The sequence below is a fragment of the Rhinolophus ferrumequinum genome, chromosome 22, assembly GCF_004115265.2.
Source record: "Rhinolophus ferrumequinum isolate MPI-CBG mRhiFer1 chromosome 22, mRhiFer1_v1.p, whole genome shotgun sequence".
NCBI lineage: Eukaryota > Metazoa > Chordata > Mammalia > Chiroptera > Rhinolophidae > Rhinolophus > Rhinolophus ferrumequinum.
The window spans coordinates 23316779-23337131 of NC_046305.1; the positions used below are offsets into that span (position 1 = coordinate 23316779).

The 20353-nt window shown below is 47.4% G+C and overlaps 1 protein-coding gene across 2 annotated transcripts in view; it reads left to right on the forward strand.

Moving 5' to 3' along the window:
- Positions 1 to 20353, forward strand: part of PLXNA2 (plexin A2) — a 207363-nt gene that overhangs the window by 126447 nt on the left and 60563 nt on the right. For both annotated transcript variants that reach the window (XR_004421527.1, XM_033092346.1), the window contains exons 5-9: positions 4356 to 4456; positions 7618 to 7741; positions 9527 to 9680; positions 11136 to 11232; positions 14301 to 14415. Coding sequence is in view for 1 of the 2 variants with exons in the window: in XM_033092346.1 (XP_032948237.1) it covers positions 4356 to 4456; positions 7618 to 7741; positions 9527 to 9680; positions 11136 to 11232; positions 14301 to 14415 (591 nt within the window). In the remaining variant the exon portion in view is untranslated. The remainder of the gene's footprint in view (positions 1 to 4355; positions 4457 to 7617; positions 7742 to 9526; positions 9681 to 11135; positions 11233 to 14300; positions 14416 to 20353) is intronic.

Below are 20353 nucleotides of genomic sequence, written 5' to 3' on the forward strand. Positions count from 1 at the left end.
CCTGACTCTGGAAGCCTGAACTTGGTCCTTTAGGTCTTCTATAGGCCCAGTTATTAGAATCAATTTCTCCCTGGGCATAAAGCAGTCTCCAGAGTACCCCTTCCCCACCTTCCCTCACATCAGTCTAGTTCCTTCCATAGCCCTGTGGCAGAGTTTTATTCCATTTCTTCCTAGCCCCAGGGGCCTGACATTTAAAAAGACTTCCCCAAGGTGTGAGCTCATCTACGTTGGTGGTTCTCAAACTTAAGTATCCATAAGAATCAGCTGGAGAGCTTGTGAGACCCATTTCTGGGCCCATCCCCAGAGTGCCTAATCCAGTGGACACTGGCTTCCCCTGTCTCATAAGCTCATAGATAATGCCTAGGGTGCTGACTCAAGACCCATGCGTTGAGAGCTGTTGTTCTTTGAGAGCCACAGGGCCATCTCTTTTTGGACGATACTCTTTTGGCCAAAGAGTGACAGGCTGGAGACCTAAGAGACTGCTTATATTCCAGCTCCATGGTCTTCTCGGTCCTTCCCAAGTTAACCCAAACCTGCCCTTCCAGATTTCTATCCACCGCTCCTAGCCCTCATGCCAGGTTTTCTGAAGACACTGTCCTCCTGTGTTTGCTCATGTGGTTCTTTCCACCTGGAACTCTTCATCTGTATAAGCATCATTCACCCTTCAAGACCCAGACACATGCCATGTCCCTCACAAAGCCTTCTTAGGACTCCCAGCTAGAGCAGCACTGTCCCATGGAAATTAAAGGCAAGCCACAAATGTGAGCTTCATGTGTGACAGTAACTTTTCTAGCAGCCATGTTTTAAAAAGAAGAAACAGTTGAAATTAATAATGGATTTTATTTAACCCAATATTTGCTAAATTTTTATCTTTCTAGGGCATCAGTAAAAAATTAATGTCGTATTTTACATTCTTTCTTTTCCTATACTAAATCTTCAAAACCCAGTGTGTAGTGTGTCCCTATGGCACGTCTCAGTTTGGACCGGCCACATTTCAGATGCTTATAGCAACCCGGGCTAGTGGCTATTGCACTGGACAGTGCAGACGTAGAAGTATTTCTCTTTGCTCTGAATTCCTTCAGGCCTCTTTCAACACCTCTCTGAGAACCCACATCACTTTCTGGTTTTCGTTGCGAATCTGTTCGCAACTTGAAGGTGATGGTTGTGTTTCAATGCTGCTGTTGTTTTTATTCCCCTGAAGTGCTTAGCGCTGGCCTGGATGTAGAACACGATCAATGAATATTGGCTGATGAGTGATGAATGAATGTAGCGACACATGAATATGGCAAAGACAGAGAGCGCATGGTAACATCTGACTTTGAAGGTCTCCTCCCAGTCCCTGTGACATTTCTTTCCTCTGGTTTGTATATGGCTATTAGATCTTTGAGGAGAGAGTGATTCAAGTTTAAGAACTGCCCCCCTCCCCAATAAGTTTCCTGTTTCACTTTGCTCTTCAACTCAGTGCATTTTAAAAAAAAAAATTTCCCACCAGGAGGGCCCAGGAAACAGGAAAAATAGTTGTGCTATTGGTTTCATGTTTGGAGAAGAACAGGGTTCTCACTATCTCTGTGGCACTTGGCGTGAAAGTGGGCTTTGTTGCTGGAGACACTGCTCCCATTCAGGGCCTCCTTGCCCAGCTGCTGAGAGCTGGGCTGTGTTTTGACAGACGGGCCGAATGCAATGCAGACAGTTGTTTTAATTTCCAGCCAGATGCAGACATCACTCACACAGAGCCCGAAACCCAAGAAAGGAAGACCAGGCACTGGGCTGCTGCTCTCAGACCTCAGAGGGTGGGATGGAGGGGGCCGGCGGAAGCCAAGCGGGTGGCTGGGGTCACAGATACCCAGAAGGGCTGAGAATCCCAGGCCCGGAGGTGCACCCTAGGAGACTATCCGGCAAGCACCTGTCAGAAAGGTGCTTCTGGTAGGAATCACAGGCCATGAGTCAGGGGTCAAAGGTTTCTCTTTAAGGCAATGTGATATCTGTGGCTGGTGGTGATGGCTGGGTGTTATCTTTTAACTGTACAAGTTATACAGGAAAAAAAATCATCAACAGTCTCAGGGAGGAGTTAGGTAAACTGTGGGAAACAGAATCCTGAATGTGAGAATTGGAAGGACTAGTGCAGCCTTCCTCTGAGGACAGAAATCATTTCACAGCCTCCCAGATACATGTCATTTTGACTCTGCTTACACATCTCACTGATGGGAGTTCCTTCTGGAAGCGAGGTCTTTTGCCATATTGGATAACCTTGACTTACTTCTGTTGAGCTTTCCTGACACTTGTCACCCAGGAGTTTTATTGCAGCCACACTGCTGCCCTTCAAACACTGGAAAACAGCATGGCCACCTTGAGACTCCACTTCTTTGAGCTAAGTAAACACCCCAGGTTCACCATCTGTACCTCAGATGCCACATATCGGTCCCACCCTATCATGACCTCCCTTCTGAGGACGATCTCTGGTTGAGCAACACGCTTCTTGGGGCAGGTTACAGACCTGAGCAGGTTGTAGACCCCAGTGTGGGCTGGCCTCTCTGGATCCTGACACTGTGTCTATAATCTGCGGCCCAGGAGCAAATTAGCCCCTCCAGCTGTTCCATCATCCTGTCAAGTCACGTTGGACATCGAGTCAACTCAAACTTGTGGCTCTATTACACATGAGCAATATCAAACCAGCTTCCCCCAGCCTCTGCTTAAAGTATGAACTTTTAAAAACAAATTTAAAAGTTGTTTTTAAATTTATCCTTCCTGCATTTCATATTTTTATTATTAAGGGGAGGTTAAGGGTATTTAAAGCTCATCAGGTGACTTGCTTACAAAAAGGCCTTGAAATGCAGAATGTTAAGTGTTATGATGTGGTAAGAACACCCAACAGAGAAAAAGAAGGCTCCTGGGGCTGGTACCTAAGACCTTTGGCCATCTGGCTCCTGCTTACATCCCACCAGACTCATCTCTCACCCCAGCCCATCCAGGTGCACCCTACACTTGTGTTACACTGAACTCGTCCATGATTACTTTTGCACATGATAATCTCAGCTTGAAATGCCCTTCTAGGCTGACTCTTCCCCTGACTCACCCCTACACCCTTCTTCCCGACAGGTTGTACCTAGGCACCCTTGCTCTAAGTTACCAAGGGTTCCAGGCACAATGGAGAACAGTTCTCGGTTTGTAATTACCAACTCCCACTGGACTATGGGCTCTGCCAGGGCCAGATCTATGTGCTGTTTGCTGCTGTTTGTCTTTTGCATACCACCAGAGCCTCCACACGGTGACAGCTGATAAACATTTGCTGCATGAGCAGTGTTAGACTCCATCCTGAGCCTCTCAGGAGGACGCTGTGAAGGCGTCTCCATCAGATCGCTTGTCCCCCTGCCAGAGGCAGAACACTATGCTGCTGGACCACAGGTTGCATTTTCACTTGAGCTCACACATCAGTAGGTGGGGGACCTCTATGCCCTAACAAATGAGAAGCCATTCCCAGCCCAGCAAATGTTTTTGCAGCCCAGCAGCCTCCTGCCCCAGCCAACTGACGGCTACTGAGGACATATCAAGTGGAAGCCTTCGATCTCCTGACCCCCTTGTCTGGCCTTAATGTCACACATACTGGGCAGGAAGGGATGAGTGATGTCCAAACAGGCACAGCTCAAGCCCTGCAGGGCCCCACCTGGAAGCCAGGAGGAGTGGGCAGGAGTCACCCCCTCTGGGGGGCAGGAGCTTGATCTGCAAATTCCCACTTTCTCCAGCAAGACCGAATCAGAGAGGCAGCTCCTCTCTGTGGATGTCCCCATTTAGTCAGACTTTTCAAAGGATGGGAGATTTACTAGAGAAACTGAATGTGGACATCAGAGAATGGGATAATTGGATCCAGGTGGTATGTTTGGTTGGCTGTAAAGAGATTGTGTCATACGATGAATATTATTTGATAGGAAAAGTTTCTCCTTCTCTCCCTTTTTAAATGTGTTCTGTGCAGGCAGGATGTCTCAGCCCTAGCCCAGCTGAAAGCTCTTCAGAGACGAGTTGGTGGCACGCAATAGCCTTTTAACAGAGTTAACTATTTTCAGCACTTGCCATGAGCAAACCCAGCTCTCCTGAGGACTTCAGTTCAGGAGAATGACACTGGAGGTGTTGCTTCCATCTCTGGGAAGGCAAGAATCCTTGAGCTGCCACCTGAGAAGCACATTCTGCTTAGCTGTACCTGCTTGTGCCAGGCAAAAGATGAGAACAATGCGGCCACTGGTTCACCCCGACTGTCACCTGTTTAGGGCTGGTGACAGGGCACGTGTGGGTGGATGACCGATGAGTTGCACACACATCGGCAAAGCACCTGATCTAACCATGTTCTTTCCTCTCTTTACCAGATCACCAGGGTCCCTGTGGAATCGTGTGAACAGTACACAACGTGTGGGGAGTGCCTGAGCTCGGGGGACCCTCACTGTGGCTGGTGTGCCCTGCACAACATGTAAGTTTGGGACTGTTCTGGAAAGGGGCCTGGACTGCAGAAGACCAGGTACTTAACTGGGAGTTCAGATGAGGGATGTGACAGCAGTTCGCAGAGAGAGAGGAATTCCCCCCTTCTGAGCAGTAACTCTGATCGTGGTTGGAGCACTGAGAGCAGCAGCAAGAGGGAAAGAGGCCATGGGTGGTCTTCCTTCCAAGTGCAGTGTCTTTGCCTCTCTGTCTTTCATTCCACTTCCAAATTCTGCCCTCCCAGCCGCTGTCAAATTTTGTCAGTATGGGGAAGGGTAGTGGTGTTGGAAGAACTCACGAGGGAAGCTGTAGAATTTCTAGGTTTCCCAAGAACCTTCTTGGTGCAGCCAGAACTAGCTGTCTCCTGCCGCGAGTGTGCAGTTGGCAGTGCACTCGAGTCGGGAGCTTTGGATGCCAGTTAGCTGCTGTGCGACCCTGCCTGGTCCACTGACTACTCTGGGCCCTCATTTCTTCATCGCTCAATAGGGATAATGCCTATCTTGCAGGTAAATTGTGAGGATTAAACGAAATAATAAATGTTCTGGAAATAAGGAAGCCCAGAACAGACTACACAAATCAAAATAATTACTCTAAACCCTGAACTCTTGGGAGGACCCTTCTGGTTTCATTATTTCATGATTCCAAGAAGTCCGCATTTCACTCCAACTGGCCTCACAGCCCAATTCAGATACATCCCCTGCCATTGACTACCAGCTCGATACAAATACAAAATTACATTTAAACTTCCTGATTTGAGGAGCCCCAGAAGGAGAAAAAAGGGTGAGCTGGCTAAGAATTCTGTTCCCCAGTAGAGTTGGAAACTCCATGGCTCGATGCCAGCCAGCAAAGCATCTCTATGAAATGTGCCGGGTTTAGGCTTGGGGTGGAGGCAGCGGAGGAGGGCCAGAGTTCAGGGGCCGCACAATAGCTCTTGGCTTCCAGCCTCTGCAGCAGGTGTTGGGAGGACTGTGGAGGGAGGGAGGGAAGCAGGCGCCTCACAGTTGCAAAATCTGGACTGGATTCGAGCGCACAAATACTGGGTTCCCTGTGTGGGTTTGGAGAAAAGAGACTCCTCAAAAAGTTTTGCAAAAAATGCTCTCATCAGAACCCAGACAGTGAGTCACCATTTAGGTCAGACAAATGGTAAAGATGCTGATGACGCCTCTGTTGTGCCCCAGGAATGGCAAAAGTGGCTAAAATTGAGTTCCTTTCAGTGAGGCTAACCTGTGGCCATTGGACTCTCTCAAGGGATTTCTTCCTACACAGAACCTGGCAGCTGCCTTTAGCTCCTTGCAGTGTCCTGGGCTACCAGCCCTCAAACCGGGCAGTGGCCATGTCCAGTGTAACACCCACCCCCTGCTCCTCCCTGTCATGCCTGCCCAGGTTCCGTGTAGCTGGCATTTCTCCCATAGAGAACACACCAAAGTTATAGATGGGGATTGTCATTTATTCAGCAGCAAGGACAGCCACGTTCCACAACTTGTACTAGTGCCTACAAATCTATCCATGATGCCTGAATCTCCTGGTGGCCCCAGAGTACCCGTCACCCTCCAGGGTGAGGTCAGATGTGGGTACCAGAATGACGGAGCCACAGCGTCACGGTCTCAGGTTTCCTCTGTCCTCTGGATTCCTTGCCTGTCATCAGACACTACCTGCTACCTACCAGGGCACACCTCTCCTTCCAGTAACTCTGCTTGCCAGAAGTATGTGGGGAACAAGCTTTTTCCTGTTTATACCCAGAGGTGTCTCCTCTTCTGATCACTTTTGTCTTCACCAGCCCCTTCTGCAGTGCCCTGCCACCTGCCACCAGCAGCCTCCTTGGTAAGGGGAATGAGGTGATGGGCCCAGCTCCAGTTCCCAGGCCTGCACACTGGACCTTAATGGAGGCAGAGGGCTGAGGGAGGTTACTAAAGAGCCTTAAGGTCCAGGGGGTTTGAAACCTTCCTGTCTCTTCTGTGTGCCTTGCTCTGGCAAGTGTGTTATTGTCTCCAAGGCTATTTATCTCTGTTAGGGCTGTTGCCATAAATAGTATGATAAAAAAAAGAGCCATTTCAGTGAGTCAATGAGATAAAGGCTCCAGTCAAGAGCTCACTTTAGAGCTATCTTAAGGATTCACTTAAACCTCCATAATTCTTTTCTTTGACAGCATTCATATTTAGATCCATTATGTGCCTAGAAAGGAAGGGGGGAGGGACTAGGGGGAGCTCGGGTGGGAATCACTGCCTGAATGTGGAATCTGGCAGTGTCCGGTGGCTATTGGTTTGGGGAAACACCAGCATGTTCCTGTGTGACATAAGTGGCAACCAGACACACATGCATGTAGGTGCCACCATGCCCACCTGCCACTGTAAGCAGAGGAGCCCCGGAGGCAGAGATAAAGATGTTGAGAGAAACAGCCACACGAGCTTTCTGACAGAGGCAGCCCTGGCTGCCACTCCTCGTCTGTCTCTGTCTCCAGGCATTATTTCACGCCACAAACATCTATTTAAAATATACCGTGTGACAGGTAGAATATCTCAGTGAATAAAGCATGGTCCCTGCCTTCAAAGAGCCATCAATCCAGCCATAAGATCCCACACACACACTATCCCACACAGCTAAGACCCTGTCCATATTTTTAAATATCCCTGAAGAATAATATTAATAATCATTACTATTATTGTTATAAAGGCTAACAGGCCATTTTCTAAGCACGAATTCATTTACTCCTTACACCCTATGAGGTAGGTTGGGGAAACTGAGGCACAGACTGATTAAGTAAGGTGCCCAAGGGGCCACAGCCAGCAGGCAACAGATCTCGGTTAGAGCCCAGGTCGCCTGGCTCCACAGTTTATGTTCTTAGCCTGTCATGCGCATCTTCTCACATTCCCCAAACTTCCCTCCCTTGATCATTGAGCAGCCTGCAAAGATGCTAACTATCGATAGCTGTACATCTGAACCACATCTCTCGTGTTGGGGTTAATCCCACTTTCTGTCTAACTGCACTAGAGACCATCTGGGAGGCACCCAACCCTGTGGGACGAAAGTCTTAATGAGAAGACCAGCCACAGGCCTCAGAGCAGCAAAACCCTCTTACTTACCCCAAGGGGGACAATGGAGCCAAACAGAAGGGTCTCAGAGGCCTGACCGCTTGTGAATCTGTGTCTGTGGCAGGTGCTCCCGTAGGGACAGGTGCCAACGGGCCTGGGAACCTAATCGATTTGCTGCCAGCATCAGCCAGTGCATGAGTCTCGAGGTACAGCCTAGCAGCATCTCAGTGTCTGAGCACAGCCGGCGGGTGAGTAACCTATCCAGAGGGATGGTGGGGACACGGAGCCCACACACGTGTGGGTGGGTTCCTTTAACTCTCAAAAAAGGATCTGTAAATGGATCGTGCTTTAAATGCTCCAAGGAAATTATATTTATAGAAAACCTATGGCAACTCCTATTGTAAATGGCAAAGTCATCCTCCGGACTCCTTGCAAATTCATTATCTATTGATCTGTTTGTAAACCTAGATTTTGCATTTAGTAACAAAGATCTATGACATAATGCATCCCAACAGCAAACAACACATTCTTCGGTACATGCTATATTTACAATCCTCCACTGATGCAGTCTCACAGAAAGCTGAGAGTTGCCTCTCTGTGTGTGTGTGTGTGTGTGTGTGTGTGTCTGTGTATGTAAGAGAAACTTAATTCACAGTCAGTGTGTGCTCAAAGAGAATATTAAAGGGAATAAAATAGTCCTCAACCACCTGTTGAAGTGCAACCCAAAATATTTCATATCCTCAGGCCTTGCACAATTATTTCATTCTGAAGGTTTTATGAGCATTCACGAATGTTAATTAGTTAATGAACCTTCCAAAATTTCCATTCATTCATCCCCACGGGGAGGTTTTGGCTCCCTTGGAGCTGAGGGAACAAACAGCAGAGTTTGTACCTAAGTCTCTGGGCCCCATGGAAACGAAATTGGGGCAGAGATTCAGCAGCAAGCAAATGTATGGGAAGGCGGTGAGGTGACACCCACTGTGACTGAGGAACCCACTGCTAACCAATACCTCCCGGTGCTGGTAGGAACACAAAAGGAGACCCACCTACATCATGGCTCCCAACTTGGAGGCCACAAGGCTATTGTCACCAGCGAACCCTTATGAGTACTCCCACTGCCAGAGGGATCCAGTCACATTCCTTACCTATTGTTTCAAATACCACTTAGATGTTATATTGTGGTAATTGAGTACAAACTCATTTCCAAGTGCACTGAATTCAGAGTGGCATCTTGCCATTAAATAATTTCTCAATCAACAGATTCTTTTGACAGTCTGGGATATTTTTACCATACAAAGGAGGGTGTTCAAATTTGAAAAGGCTGGACGCTGCTGGCCTAGATCGTTGGAACCTTTTATAGGTAACAGCTGACGTCATCTGTGCCATTGGTGTCCACTTTCCTGCTTTCTGTCATCCCCTAAGTGCCTTGTGAAAAGACTGCCCTCCTTTAGGGGAGCTGTCAGCAAGCAGAGAGACCAGGAGGGACAGAGAAGCAGAAATTCTAGCAAACCCACCACCTTTGATAAGCAGGCCCTAAGGACAGCCAGGGCGAGGAACTAGCTGTCTTCCACCAACCTGGTGAACTCCTGCAGAACCTACAAGCCAGTGATACTTACTGTCCCATGAGCCAAGGCTAAGGCTTATTGTAAAGAACTCAGCTCATGACTTGCTTTCAAGTTTGTGTGGTTTCATGTCAAAATGAGCTGGGTGTGAGGTGGATTTTAGTACCTTTCCCCCTAGTGTCCCTCCCTTTTCACCCCCCAGTGCTTTCTGATGCTGGACAAGACTGAAAAATAAATTCATAATAATATTAATAAAGACCACTGACCCTGCACAGCCTGGCAGAGCTACTATAATTGTTCAGTATCAAAGCCAGAAGATCACCTACCCCAACATCCTTCTTTATAAACGAGATCAGGGGAGATTAATTAGCCAGAGGCAATGGCAGGGCCAGGCCCAGGTCCCCGAGCCCCGAGGGCTCTCTTGCTGTGGCATCGGCCCTGTGCTCCTGAGCCTCTTTGCTCCTCCCACAGCTCAGCCTGGTTGTGAGTGACGCTCCAGATCTGTCTGTGGGCATCGCCTGTGCCTTTGGGAACCTGACAGAGGTAGAGGGACAGGTGTCCGGGAGCCAGGTCATCTGCATCTCACCCGGGCCCAAGGATGTCCCTGTCATCCCTGTGGATCAAGGTAAGAATTGTCTGCCATGAGAGTCATGTGCTAGGGGCTGCCCTACCAGGGGGACTACAGGACGGGGTGGGGGGGGGAAGATGGGAGTGAGAAGTACCAGCACGGAAGTTGCCTGACCAAGTCTCTTTATGCCCAACACCTGGTGGGCATATTGTCATGCAGGGTGGCATACAGGGTCTCTGGTCTTGCTCCCCACATAGGAACACAGGATATGGTGAGGCCGAAAAGGAACACCAACAGAGCCATAGATAGGGGAGTCGTACCACTATAGTCTTGCTGGTGGCTGGGTTGGAGACATAGGAAGCAGGAGCCACACTATCCACAACCTGTCGTCCACTTCTCTCTGCCAACTCACCTCACTTGCTAGCTGCAATCCACTGTGCTCACTGCAATCCGCTCTTGCTAGCTCAGCCACCATCTTCTTGCTAGCCCCCATTTTTCTGCTAGCATAGCCACAGCAGTTATATTAGTGGCCAATGGCTCACTGGTTACAGCTGACGGCCAACTAGTCACAGATGATGGCCATCCAATCACAGTTGATGGCCATTTACTACCTGAGCCAGCACCTTCCATGTGAGGCCAAGAGCCTGGAAACTGCTCTCTGGGGCTCTGTCCCCTCACATATAAAACTCATTTTAATTTGAAAACAAACTGTCTTGCCCCAAAGCAAAATTCGGAAAGAAGGAAATCCTTTGCTCCTGTTTGGGTTAAGGGTACACAGTGTGTAAAGAGTGTTTCCAGACTTCCCTTCCATGAATGGCAGTGTCTTCAGCCAGTGGTTTTCAGCAAGGTTCTATCCACAGAACTGGGATCCTTTTAAAAGTCTGTCAGTAACAACTTTCCTGGCCCAGGCAAGGGGCTCTGTGGGATCTGATTACTTCTTCCCTAAGCAAGTGTGTGGGGGTCCCTGGGTCTCCGTGACAGCTGGCAATCAGCTGGACGAAAGGGACTGTGTCGTGTGGGGTTTCTGGTCCTGCTCCCCGCACAAGAACGCAGGATATGATGAGGCAAAAAAGAAACACCAATGGAGCCAGAGATAGGGGGTTCCTACCACTATAGCTCGCTGGCGGCTGGGTTGGAGACACAGGAAGAAGGCTCCACATGATGCGCAATTCACCGTCTGCTTCTCTGCCAACCAACCAACCCCCTAGCATAGCCACGGCAGTTATATTAGTGGCTAATGGCTACCCAGTAACAGCTGATGGTCAACCAGCCACAGCGGATGGCCATCCAATCACAGCTGACGGCCATCTACTACCCGAGCCTGCACCTTTCCTCGTGAGGCCGAGAGCCTGGAAACTGCTCTCTGGGATTCTCTCTTGGGGGATGATTCAGACAGGTTCCACCCACCATCTGTGCCCCAAGAGCCCTGCAGTGGCTGAATGACTTACCCTCAGAATCTCCACTGGGCCCCCAGGTTTTCACTACCCTCTCCTTTTTTCTCCTTTTTTCCAGACTGGTTTGGGCTAGAACTGCAGCTGAGATCCAAGGAGACAGGGAAGATATTTGTCAGCACCGAATTCAAGTTCTACAACTGCAGCGCCCACCAACTGTAAGTACTTGTCAGACAGAGTCTTGCCCTGGGGCTGGATATGGGCATGGGTTTCTTCTAACATCAATTATGTCCTATTCACCTCACAGTCTGCCTCCGGGGCCTGGCACATTATCTGGAACAGAGTAAGCTCTCCATAAACGTTACTTTTCAGTTCTATTCAGTTACATTAAACTGAATAGCAATCACTCTCCACAGGCTCTGATCTCATTCAGACTCCCCTGCCGGCGGCCCCACCCTGCCCCCAACTCTTAAGCTAAGACAGTAAAAAGAGGGTTTGAAGTACAGACAAAGGTCATAGCCCAGGAACCATAAGAAAAGCTCTCCTTTTTTGACCAATTGGTGGTGGCTCTGAACAGAGAGCTTGACAGTGAATAGAGTTTAGACGTGTCATCCATGACCAAATTAAGAGGGACTCAGATATAAGAGTCAGCTATGCACACAGTTACCCCCAGAGGAGGGACAGGGGTGGGGCCATAGCCTCACTCAGCACTCGGGAAGAGGACCTGGGCTGCGAGGGAGAGAGGAAGCTTTAAACTCCACCGTGGTCCAAACCCAGCCTTCAACTTTTTAGAAAGAAAGGGAAAACCGGACCAAACCACCAGCCTCCGGGAGGGTTTGAGTACACCCCAGTTGACCTAACCAGCCATATCCAGCAGCAAAATGCCTACCAGTGGGTGCCCACAAGTCTGTGAGATCCGACAGCTGTGCAGGAAGCTGGGAGCTTTTCCTTAGTTAAAATCAGAGGAAGGAGTGGACGAGATAGAGAGACCCATATTTAGTTTCTGCTGATCCTCTGTGGAAGAAAAACTGAGACTTCTTCCATGCAATCTGGGAACATTGGCCATGGGACCAATGACCTTGGACTCTCAGCAAGGAGAGAGATCAAATAGCTTTATACCAGAGGAATATTCTATGGACCTATCCTTCCCATTGCCTGGCACAGGGAGAGCCTGAGGTCTACAGAACGGGCAGAACTCCAAGGCATCAAGTCTTGGGCACACTGGCTCAGCTTCCACGTGGGCAGTCTGTTTGCAGCTAACCCGAAGTAAATCTTTAGACCTTAAAATATACAAATGAGCCAGTCCTCCTTAGTTTCCCCTTCTCTGATCTTGATTTTCATGATTAGAATCATCTGCTGGAATTCTGGGACCTCCATGGTAGTTAAGGAAGGAGACATGGCTGAGCCCCATTGGGACGAATCAACAGATATGCTGAGAAAGGCAGGACAAGCTGTAAAAATGGCCTGGGGAAGGAGCCAGCGCAGGGCAGTAAGTGGCTGAAGTCAAAACAGACAAAATTGCCCACTAACCACTGCACTCCAATCCCACCTAGCCCTGTTTTGGGACATGCAAGCATCTTGGAAAAAGAACTTCCCAACCTCCTCCTGAAACTCTAACACAGTGATGATGGAATCCATCGTTTGTGAGAGCGTCCTCTTCTCCATGGCAGTACAGTGTGATGTCACCACTTTCAACCATGAACTGCTTTGGCAATAGAGATGCTGTCACGGGCAGCAACTTTTAGCAAAAAGAAAAAGCAGGTCTCCTTGACAGCACAGATTTTATCATTTTATTGCCAAACACTATCTTACCGTTTTGTACTCCTGGCATTCACAGTAAAAAGTCACAGAATCAAGTTCAGTCTTCTCCTTTTAATGTAGTCAACTGAGGTCCAGAGAGGATAAGTGCTGCAACGAAGGTCACAAAATTTGCCAGTGGGAAGAACTAGGTTTAGAACCCAATCTCATCATGCTTGTTCCATTTTCATTACTTACTTGCTGAATCATAAGATGTTAGCAAGAATCGGTCATCTGAACTAAGCTCAGAAATGAAATAACTTTGGGCATATCCAGGAGATAAAAATGATTGGCCCAGAGGAGATGAAGTGTAGATGTGCTAATGCACCCAACACATGGTGGCATGATAGCCAATGACCCTCTGGATGGAGCCCCACCCACCCAAATGTAATGTGAGTGCCCACCAGGTGGCGCCAGATTGTGTCGCAGACCAAGCTGTCCCTTCCCTGCTGTCTAGTGAAAGACTAGACTAGGGGAGCTAGCAAGAAGCAGGAAGCCCAACCCCATCTACAAAATCCATTTCCATTGTAATGGACTGATCACACACACAAAGCCAAAATAATACACACAGCCTCCAGGTGAAACAGGAGGAAGGGAAATGCTCACCCTGGCAAGAAACTCAGGAGCCACACACGTAGCCTATTGCTACCTACCATATGCCTGGCTACTTGGAGAATGGAACAGTTACCATTTAACAGTTTACCCCCCAAAGCCCAGTAACACAGGTGATATGAACCAATTGTTAACACTCAAATGTGATTTAAAAGCTTAAAATAACAGGTAACTGAAGCACTTGCAAATAATCCATTTAGCATTGTATTTTTCAAAACCATTTTCCTATACATTATCTCGTTTGATGCTAAACAGCCCTGTGGAGTAGACAGGAAAGTTTGATTACAAACAGATGAAGAAATTTCCAATTCAGAAGGTGAAGTGACTTACTCAGGGTAACCCCAGTGGCAGTGGCAGAGGCAAGACTGGAATCAGATCTGCCCAATTTCTACCCTTCTGCTCTTTCGGCTATTCTGTCTTATAAGTGGCGGTATGCTGATAAATGTTTAACCACCAGGAACCATGAAAAAAAAAAAACCCTCATATGCAGCACTTGCCAATTTCTATGGTGTAAATACTCCCTCCGTGACGGATTTCAAGCTATCAACATGATGTCAAGCCACTTGCAAAATTCTTGAAGATATATATATAATTGTCTCTCATGAGCTGATACAGGCTAGCTCCAACACACCAGTGCTTTGTAGGTTACATTAGTTCCATTCTGGACTCTTTTTTTTTTTTTTTCAATTCTCTTGTCCTGTGAATATCTTGGAGGGAGAATCCACAACCCTCAGTGCTGGGGGATGTGCCTGCAATCTACCCTCCTGAGAGTGAGACCAGGATAACAGACTTCCATCAGGACACTTGGGGTACCTGGCACCTTTGTCTTCCCTCTCTGCTCCCTTCTCTTTGCCTCTTACTGTCTCCGTCCTTGCAGGTGCCTGTCTTGTGTCAACAGCGCCTTCCGCTGCCATTGGTGCAAGTACCGCAACCTCTGCACTCATGACCCCACCACCTGCTCCTTCCAGGAGGGCCGGATCAATATTTCAGAGGTAAGCAGGGCTCACCTTGGTATGGCAACAACATTCCCAGTGAATCTGAGTGGCCCTCCCTTTTCAGGTGGTCAGTCCAATGGCTGGGCCGTCTCCTGGCCCATCTTTGTCTCCTTCCATGTTAGAAAGCCCTGTTATTATAAAGCTCAGAAAGTGTCAGGAAATACCGCAGAGGCAGAGAAGTGTTCTCATCTACTAGACTCCTAAGACTCTGCATTCAAAAGCTTGAGGGGAGCTGAGGGTCGAGACTGAAAGCTTAGAGAAAATACATCTAACCAAACAGACTCCATGGTCTAGAAGAGTACAGTGAATGGCATTTGTTGTTCGAGTCCAAGCCCTTTGCTTGGCTGCAGACGCACTCTAGTTCAATAGAACATTCACTTTCAATCATTCTGCACAACCTCTCTGCCAAATGTAAAATTCAATGATTCTTGGATGTATGACTGGGTAGGTGGCCTTATTGAAAGAGAGAGAAATTTAGCTGGTGAAAAGAACCAGACCTTGCTAAAAGTCCCATTTTATTATGTAATCAATGTTTCATCCCTAAAGCCTGACCCACCTTTGTTGGCAACACAATGAAAACACAAATTGCTTATCTTTCCAATGAATATTCCATCCAATGATTATTCATTGACACTGACTTTCTTACATATTCACAGCATGTCTTAGGACAAGGAACCCTGCTTGGTCAGTTTCCTTTTCTTGTGTCTAAGGTTTTTCACACCCCAGGGTGGTTGGTTGGTTGGGATTGAACAATAATAGGAACCTTATGTATTCATACAAATGCAAATGTGCGTATACACACATCCCTTCTTAATTCTACCTTTTAGAAAATCCACAAATAAGTGACAGAGTAGCATTTGTAGGCTTTCTCTGCACATCTCCCTCTTGTACTAGACTACCAGCTTTTTAAAGGCAAAAGGTTCTATCTTATGTTTAAATCCTCAGTACCTTCTTCAGTGGATCTTTGTAGAATGCATGCGTGAAAGAGTGGACAAACCAATGACCACTTTACCCAAAAGACATTGATAGGAAACGGTTCCTTGGATCTACGTGTCTAAGAGTTTGAGGAATAGAGTCTCCTGTGTCTGCTAATCTTGATAGAAGTCCTAGTTGCTTCCATGGATAAACATAAGAAAGTAGGCCTTGGTATACAAATATTAAATCATCACGATGTACACCTTAAATAGCTTACAATTTTATTTGTCAATTATATCTCAATAAAGCTATTTAAAAAAAAAGTAGGCCTTGAAAGGTTTCCCAAACATACACTCATGGCCCTGAACTCTTCTTAGTTTCTAAAGCAATATGTGTTATATTCCGCCAGAAAAATGGAATTTGCTTGTCTTGGAAGAGAGAAACATAGATGGCGCCTACAGGTTGCATTTAAGGCAGACACATCCATAGGTACCTCAGCACGATGGAACCAGTTATCTAGTGCCCTGAAAACCTTTGAGAAAAGGGTTTCCTTCCAGCCAGTTGCTATGCTTTGACATAGCTGACCAGAAAACAGCACACTGGTCTTAGTGGACCCTGGAAAATCATCCCAGTCCCAGGATTCCACAGGAGTATGAAACTTCTTTCAGGCTTATCTTCTCACTCATAGGAAAGGGCCCAAGAGCTGAGGGCGTGGGGTGGGGATGGTTAATCCCTCTTGGGAGTTAATAGAAGAATGACAAAAGGAGGCAAGGAGGGCCAGAAAGAGCAGGAGCCACAGGAAGAACTGCTCAGAGTAAAGGCCGGACAGTGAAGGACCAAGATAAACAGTCTCAGAGACTGACCTTCACATTGGCCACTACTAAACTTCTAAGTTACTTAATAAAATAAATCGAAGTGGACTACAAACACAGAGAGAGGGTGAAGTGCAGATCTGGACAAGAAAGAGCAGCTGCTGCATTTTCTCCCAGGGGCCCCCACCTCAGGCAAGAGAAACCCAAAGCCAGGACTGAAAGCGCCTGCAGCTGGAGTGAGGGCCGGAGGAGGAGTGGCGCAGAGCAAGACAAATAAACTGCCTGGTGTGGAGGCCAGCAGGGCTGAGCCCCACAAGGCTAATTGGAAACATGCCTGCCTCCCTCACGTCCTTTAGAAGTAAGTCACTGGAACACAGTTCCCTCTCAGCCACCAGAGTGAAATGCAGGCTTTCCAGAGAGCTGGGCCTGAAAGATGTTATGCACCCCGCCACCCCATTCCACCCCCTAACCCCCTTCTGCAGCAGCTCAGGATTGAGTTAATAAGGGAAGAGTCCTGGGGGTAAACCTAGAGGCTTCCCATCACCTCTTAGTTTTGCTTTCTCTCCTTAATATCTTTATCTGGGGTAGGAGAGGTGGTTTTGTCGCCCCTCACCTCCCATCTTCCAGGAGTGGGAATGGGGCAGACTGCCACTCTCTTTATGTAATAAGCACTGGCTCGGGCACGTCCCTGGGTGGGATTGGCTCTCTGGAAGGTGGAGAGGGAAGCCCAGACTCCGTCAGATCCTGAGTTTTCCTCAGGAAAGGAAAGAGGGTGTAGGCTCCCAGTGAGGTTGCTAGGGCCATTCTCTCACCTTTCTCCGAATACTGCGTGTGCTCTTGGCCACTCACCTATCCCTTCCCAGCACATAGCTCCCAAGCCCTGCTTTCTGTCCAAAGCTCTGCCTTTGGGGAGCCCCATTCCTGAAAATGTGGGGAACCACAAAGGTGCACGTGTCCAGTTTAGGAGAGGTTCCCCTGACTCTATTAGGAGTCCTACCTGATGGCTTCAGGTTCTTCTGGGGACTAGAAATCCTTTAGCTGTACTTTTGGGGTTCCTAGAATATCATTTACACTTCCAGTAAGACCCCCCCCCCAATCTGGAATCAAAATTGTATGTCTCTCTACTTCCTAGAAACAACATATAACTGATTAGCTCCACGGATTTACGTAGCAACACTAATAGTATGTCACACATTTTTAATTCTCTCCACATGTGACAGGAGTTCTCAGCGTGTATGTGGGGGTGGGGGACCAGCAGCAGCAGCAGCATCACGTGGGAACTTGTTCGAAGTTCGAATTCTTGGGCCCCATCCAGGTGAGCCCGAAGATTGAGAACCACTGACATATGGCATCTCAATTGATTCTCGCAACAGACTTGCAGTTTCACATAATTCATATTTGACATATATAGTAACAAAGATGCTAAAAATTTAGGGTTTTTTGCTCAAGGCTAAAGAGATTTCAGGCATCCAAAAAAAGCTGAGTACCGTATGCTTTCTACAGAAAATCAGGGCCAGGTAGCTTGTTTGTCTGCATAGCCATAGCCACACTTGAGAACCTGAAGTCAAGCTGGCCGTGGTCTGTTGATGATGACGGTTCAGGGTATGGAGGGACCAGCACAAATCCATCTCCACGGAGGGAGAGCCTGCCCATGGCAGATGATACAGTGGCACTTCCACATACAGAAACAGCCCACTTCCATCCAGAGGGCTGGTGGACCAATTTCATGCTTAGGCCTGACAGCAAAGAACCACTGTGCTAGAGTGAATGCAATTCAAAAATAAAAACACTAGTGAACGTTTATTGACTCATTTATATGCAACATTTTAATATATATGTAAAAATCTCGTTTAATGTACTCTATGAAATGGACCCTGTTATAGATGAATAAACTGAGATTTAGGTGTACACACAGGAGAAATATGCAGTAGTAATATTAACATCGTTAATCCCATTTATTACCATTTACAACATACTTTCATATTCCTTTTTCAAGAAATCTAGTGTTGTCAGATTTTATTGGCCCCATTTTCTAGATGAGGAAACTGAATTTCAGTTGAACTATCTCTTGAGTTCTTTTAAGGTCATGAACTAAATTTTTCCACTGCTCAGCGCACAACAGATTTCTGAGGGGGCCCCCAAAATCTCTGCCTCCCTGGGCTGGATCAAACTGTGACACGGTGTTAGCAAGCAGTGTGCAGGGAAGTATGTATGCCTTTCAGCTTTAAAAGCTCATCTCCCTCCATGGCTAAACCGGGCCTAGTGAGATGTAGATACATAAATATGTTCTTTATGCCCTGTCCCAGGGGAAAGATAGAACCAAATAAATCCGATTAGCTTCCCAGGATGCTGGCTGCTCTCTCTCTTTGAAGTCCAGTGGGTGAAGATAATGCCAATTTCCCATGGGAGAAGTCGCTTCCGAGAGCTGAAGGGTCCCCAGCACTGAAAGCTGGTAATGCACAGCTACACAGGGTGGGCGAGGCAGCCCTGAGACCTTAGGGTCCTGCCCTCCTGATGGCCCCGTCTCCTCCTTTCAGCCTCCCTCCCCCCACCCCCCGGGATATTCCCAAATAGAACATCTGTTCATCTTGATGGAAAGTCAGATGGCTGCTGTGGAGGTGATGCTGCTGCCAGTTGGCCTAGAGACAGAGAGAAGAAGAAGGTGACCTAGAGGGGCCGTTCAGAGCGCTGAGGGGATCAGCAGTAACGATGGGTACTTTAACAATGTGAGCAACAGTGCTTGTGTTCTGCAGCAGAAGCACAGCATGAGTATTTGCTCTCTTGTTCTGAGGACAGGAACTGTGTGTGTGCGCGCACACATGTGGATGCCTTTGTGTGTGTGTGTGTGTGTGTGTGTTCTCATGCACTCACTGAAGCAACCAGGTTGGAAGTGGCCTCACTGTAGCTGATGAAACCTGTCACCTTCCTCAGGCCCCAGAGGTATCGAAGTTCCGACAACTTGGCAGGTGTCTGGGCTGCCTGCTGTGCTGTACCTGCCACAGCTCTCACCACTGCATTTCCACCCAAGACCTATTGCTTCCTCCTTGCTGTATCCACCAGAACCATCTCACAATCCAAAGGGTCTATGTCTTCCCTATTTCCAAGAAAGAGTGTGGACCTGGACACCAACTACTTCTTTCTTTTGTGCCAGAAACTAGAAGGATGAATCTTACTCTCTGTGGTCTGAGAGAAAAAGCCAAGGGCACAAGCAAAGCATAAGACGTCCTTGTCTACTGGGGCAAAATTGGAGCATAAACAGGCATATGGGAAGCCACCAACCATTGTTTTTAAATTTAGTCCAAAAAGGTCTGAAACAGCAGACTATGGGAAATTTTTATAAAATTTTAGAATCTCTTAGAAAAAAAAAAAATAGACCCCTAAGACTCCTCATGAAGTCTCTTTTTATGATTCTTCAACATCCAGGCTAAACCAGACTTAGCCCAAAGAGATGAGATTGTGTACACATGTGTATATAATATCACATATCAATATACATAATAAGATGTATGTGTGTATGTGTGTGTGTGTGTGTGTCAAAGTTAAAGGATTCTTCAACCCTGTTTAGTAACCCAAGACATACTTCCAAAAGCACATCTTTAAGACTACTGAAATTTGAATTTGTTCTCTGGGCTCATTAGAGATGAAAAACAACTGGTCATCATTTATAATGTGTCAACTGGTTCTGAATCTGAAAATCTAGTCTCTCTCTCTCTCTGTCTCTCTCTCTCTCTCTGTCTCTCTCTCTCTCTCTCTCTCTCTGTCTCACACATACACACACACAATCTCATTATACCTCAGACATATTTCTAGTCTAAATTAAAATTCTAATTTATTAGATGCTATGGAGACTTTTTTAGCCACTAACAGGAATTAGTATGTCTCCTTTTACATGAGATGCCTTGTGGTGGGTTTTTTTTCCTTCTCATCTATAAATATATTAAAGACTGTCAAGAGTATCTATGGAGAATGAAAGAAAACGTGAGCCAAAGAGCAAGTTTATGAGTTGGCAACCAGAGTGATTGGCTTCTGAACAGGGACACATCTGTTGTGGGGCTGCCTTATGATCCTGTCTCTTGTGGGAAGCTTGCCTGCCTGGTGTCTTCAAATGGAGTTGTCCTGCAGGCGAGGGACAGCATCAGTGTCCCTGGAGGTTCATTCAGGTCCTCCTAGATAGCTTTCTATTTGAAGTTTCCCCCTGGATCTGGCTT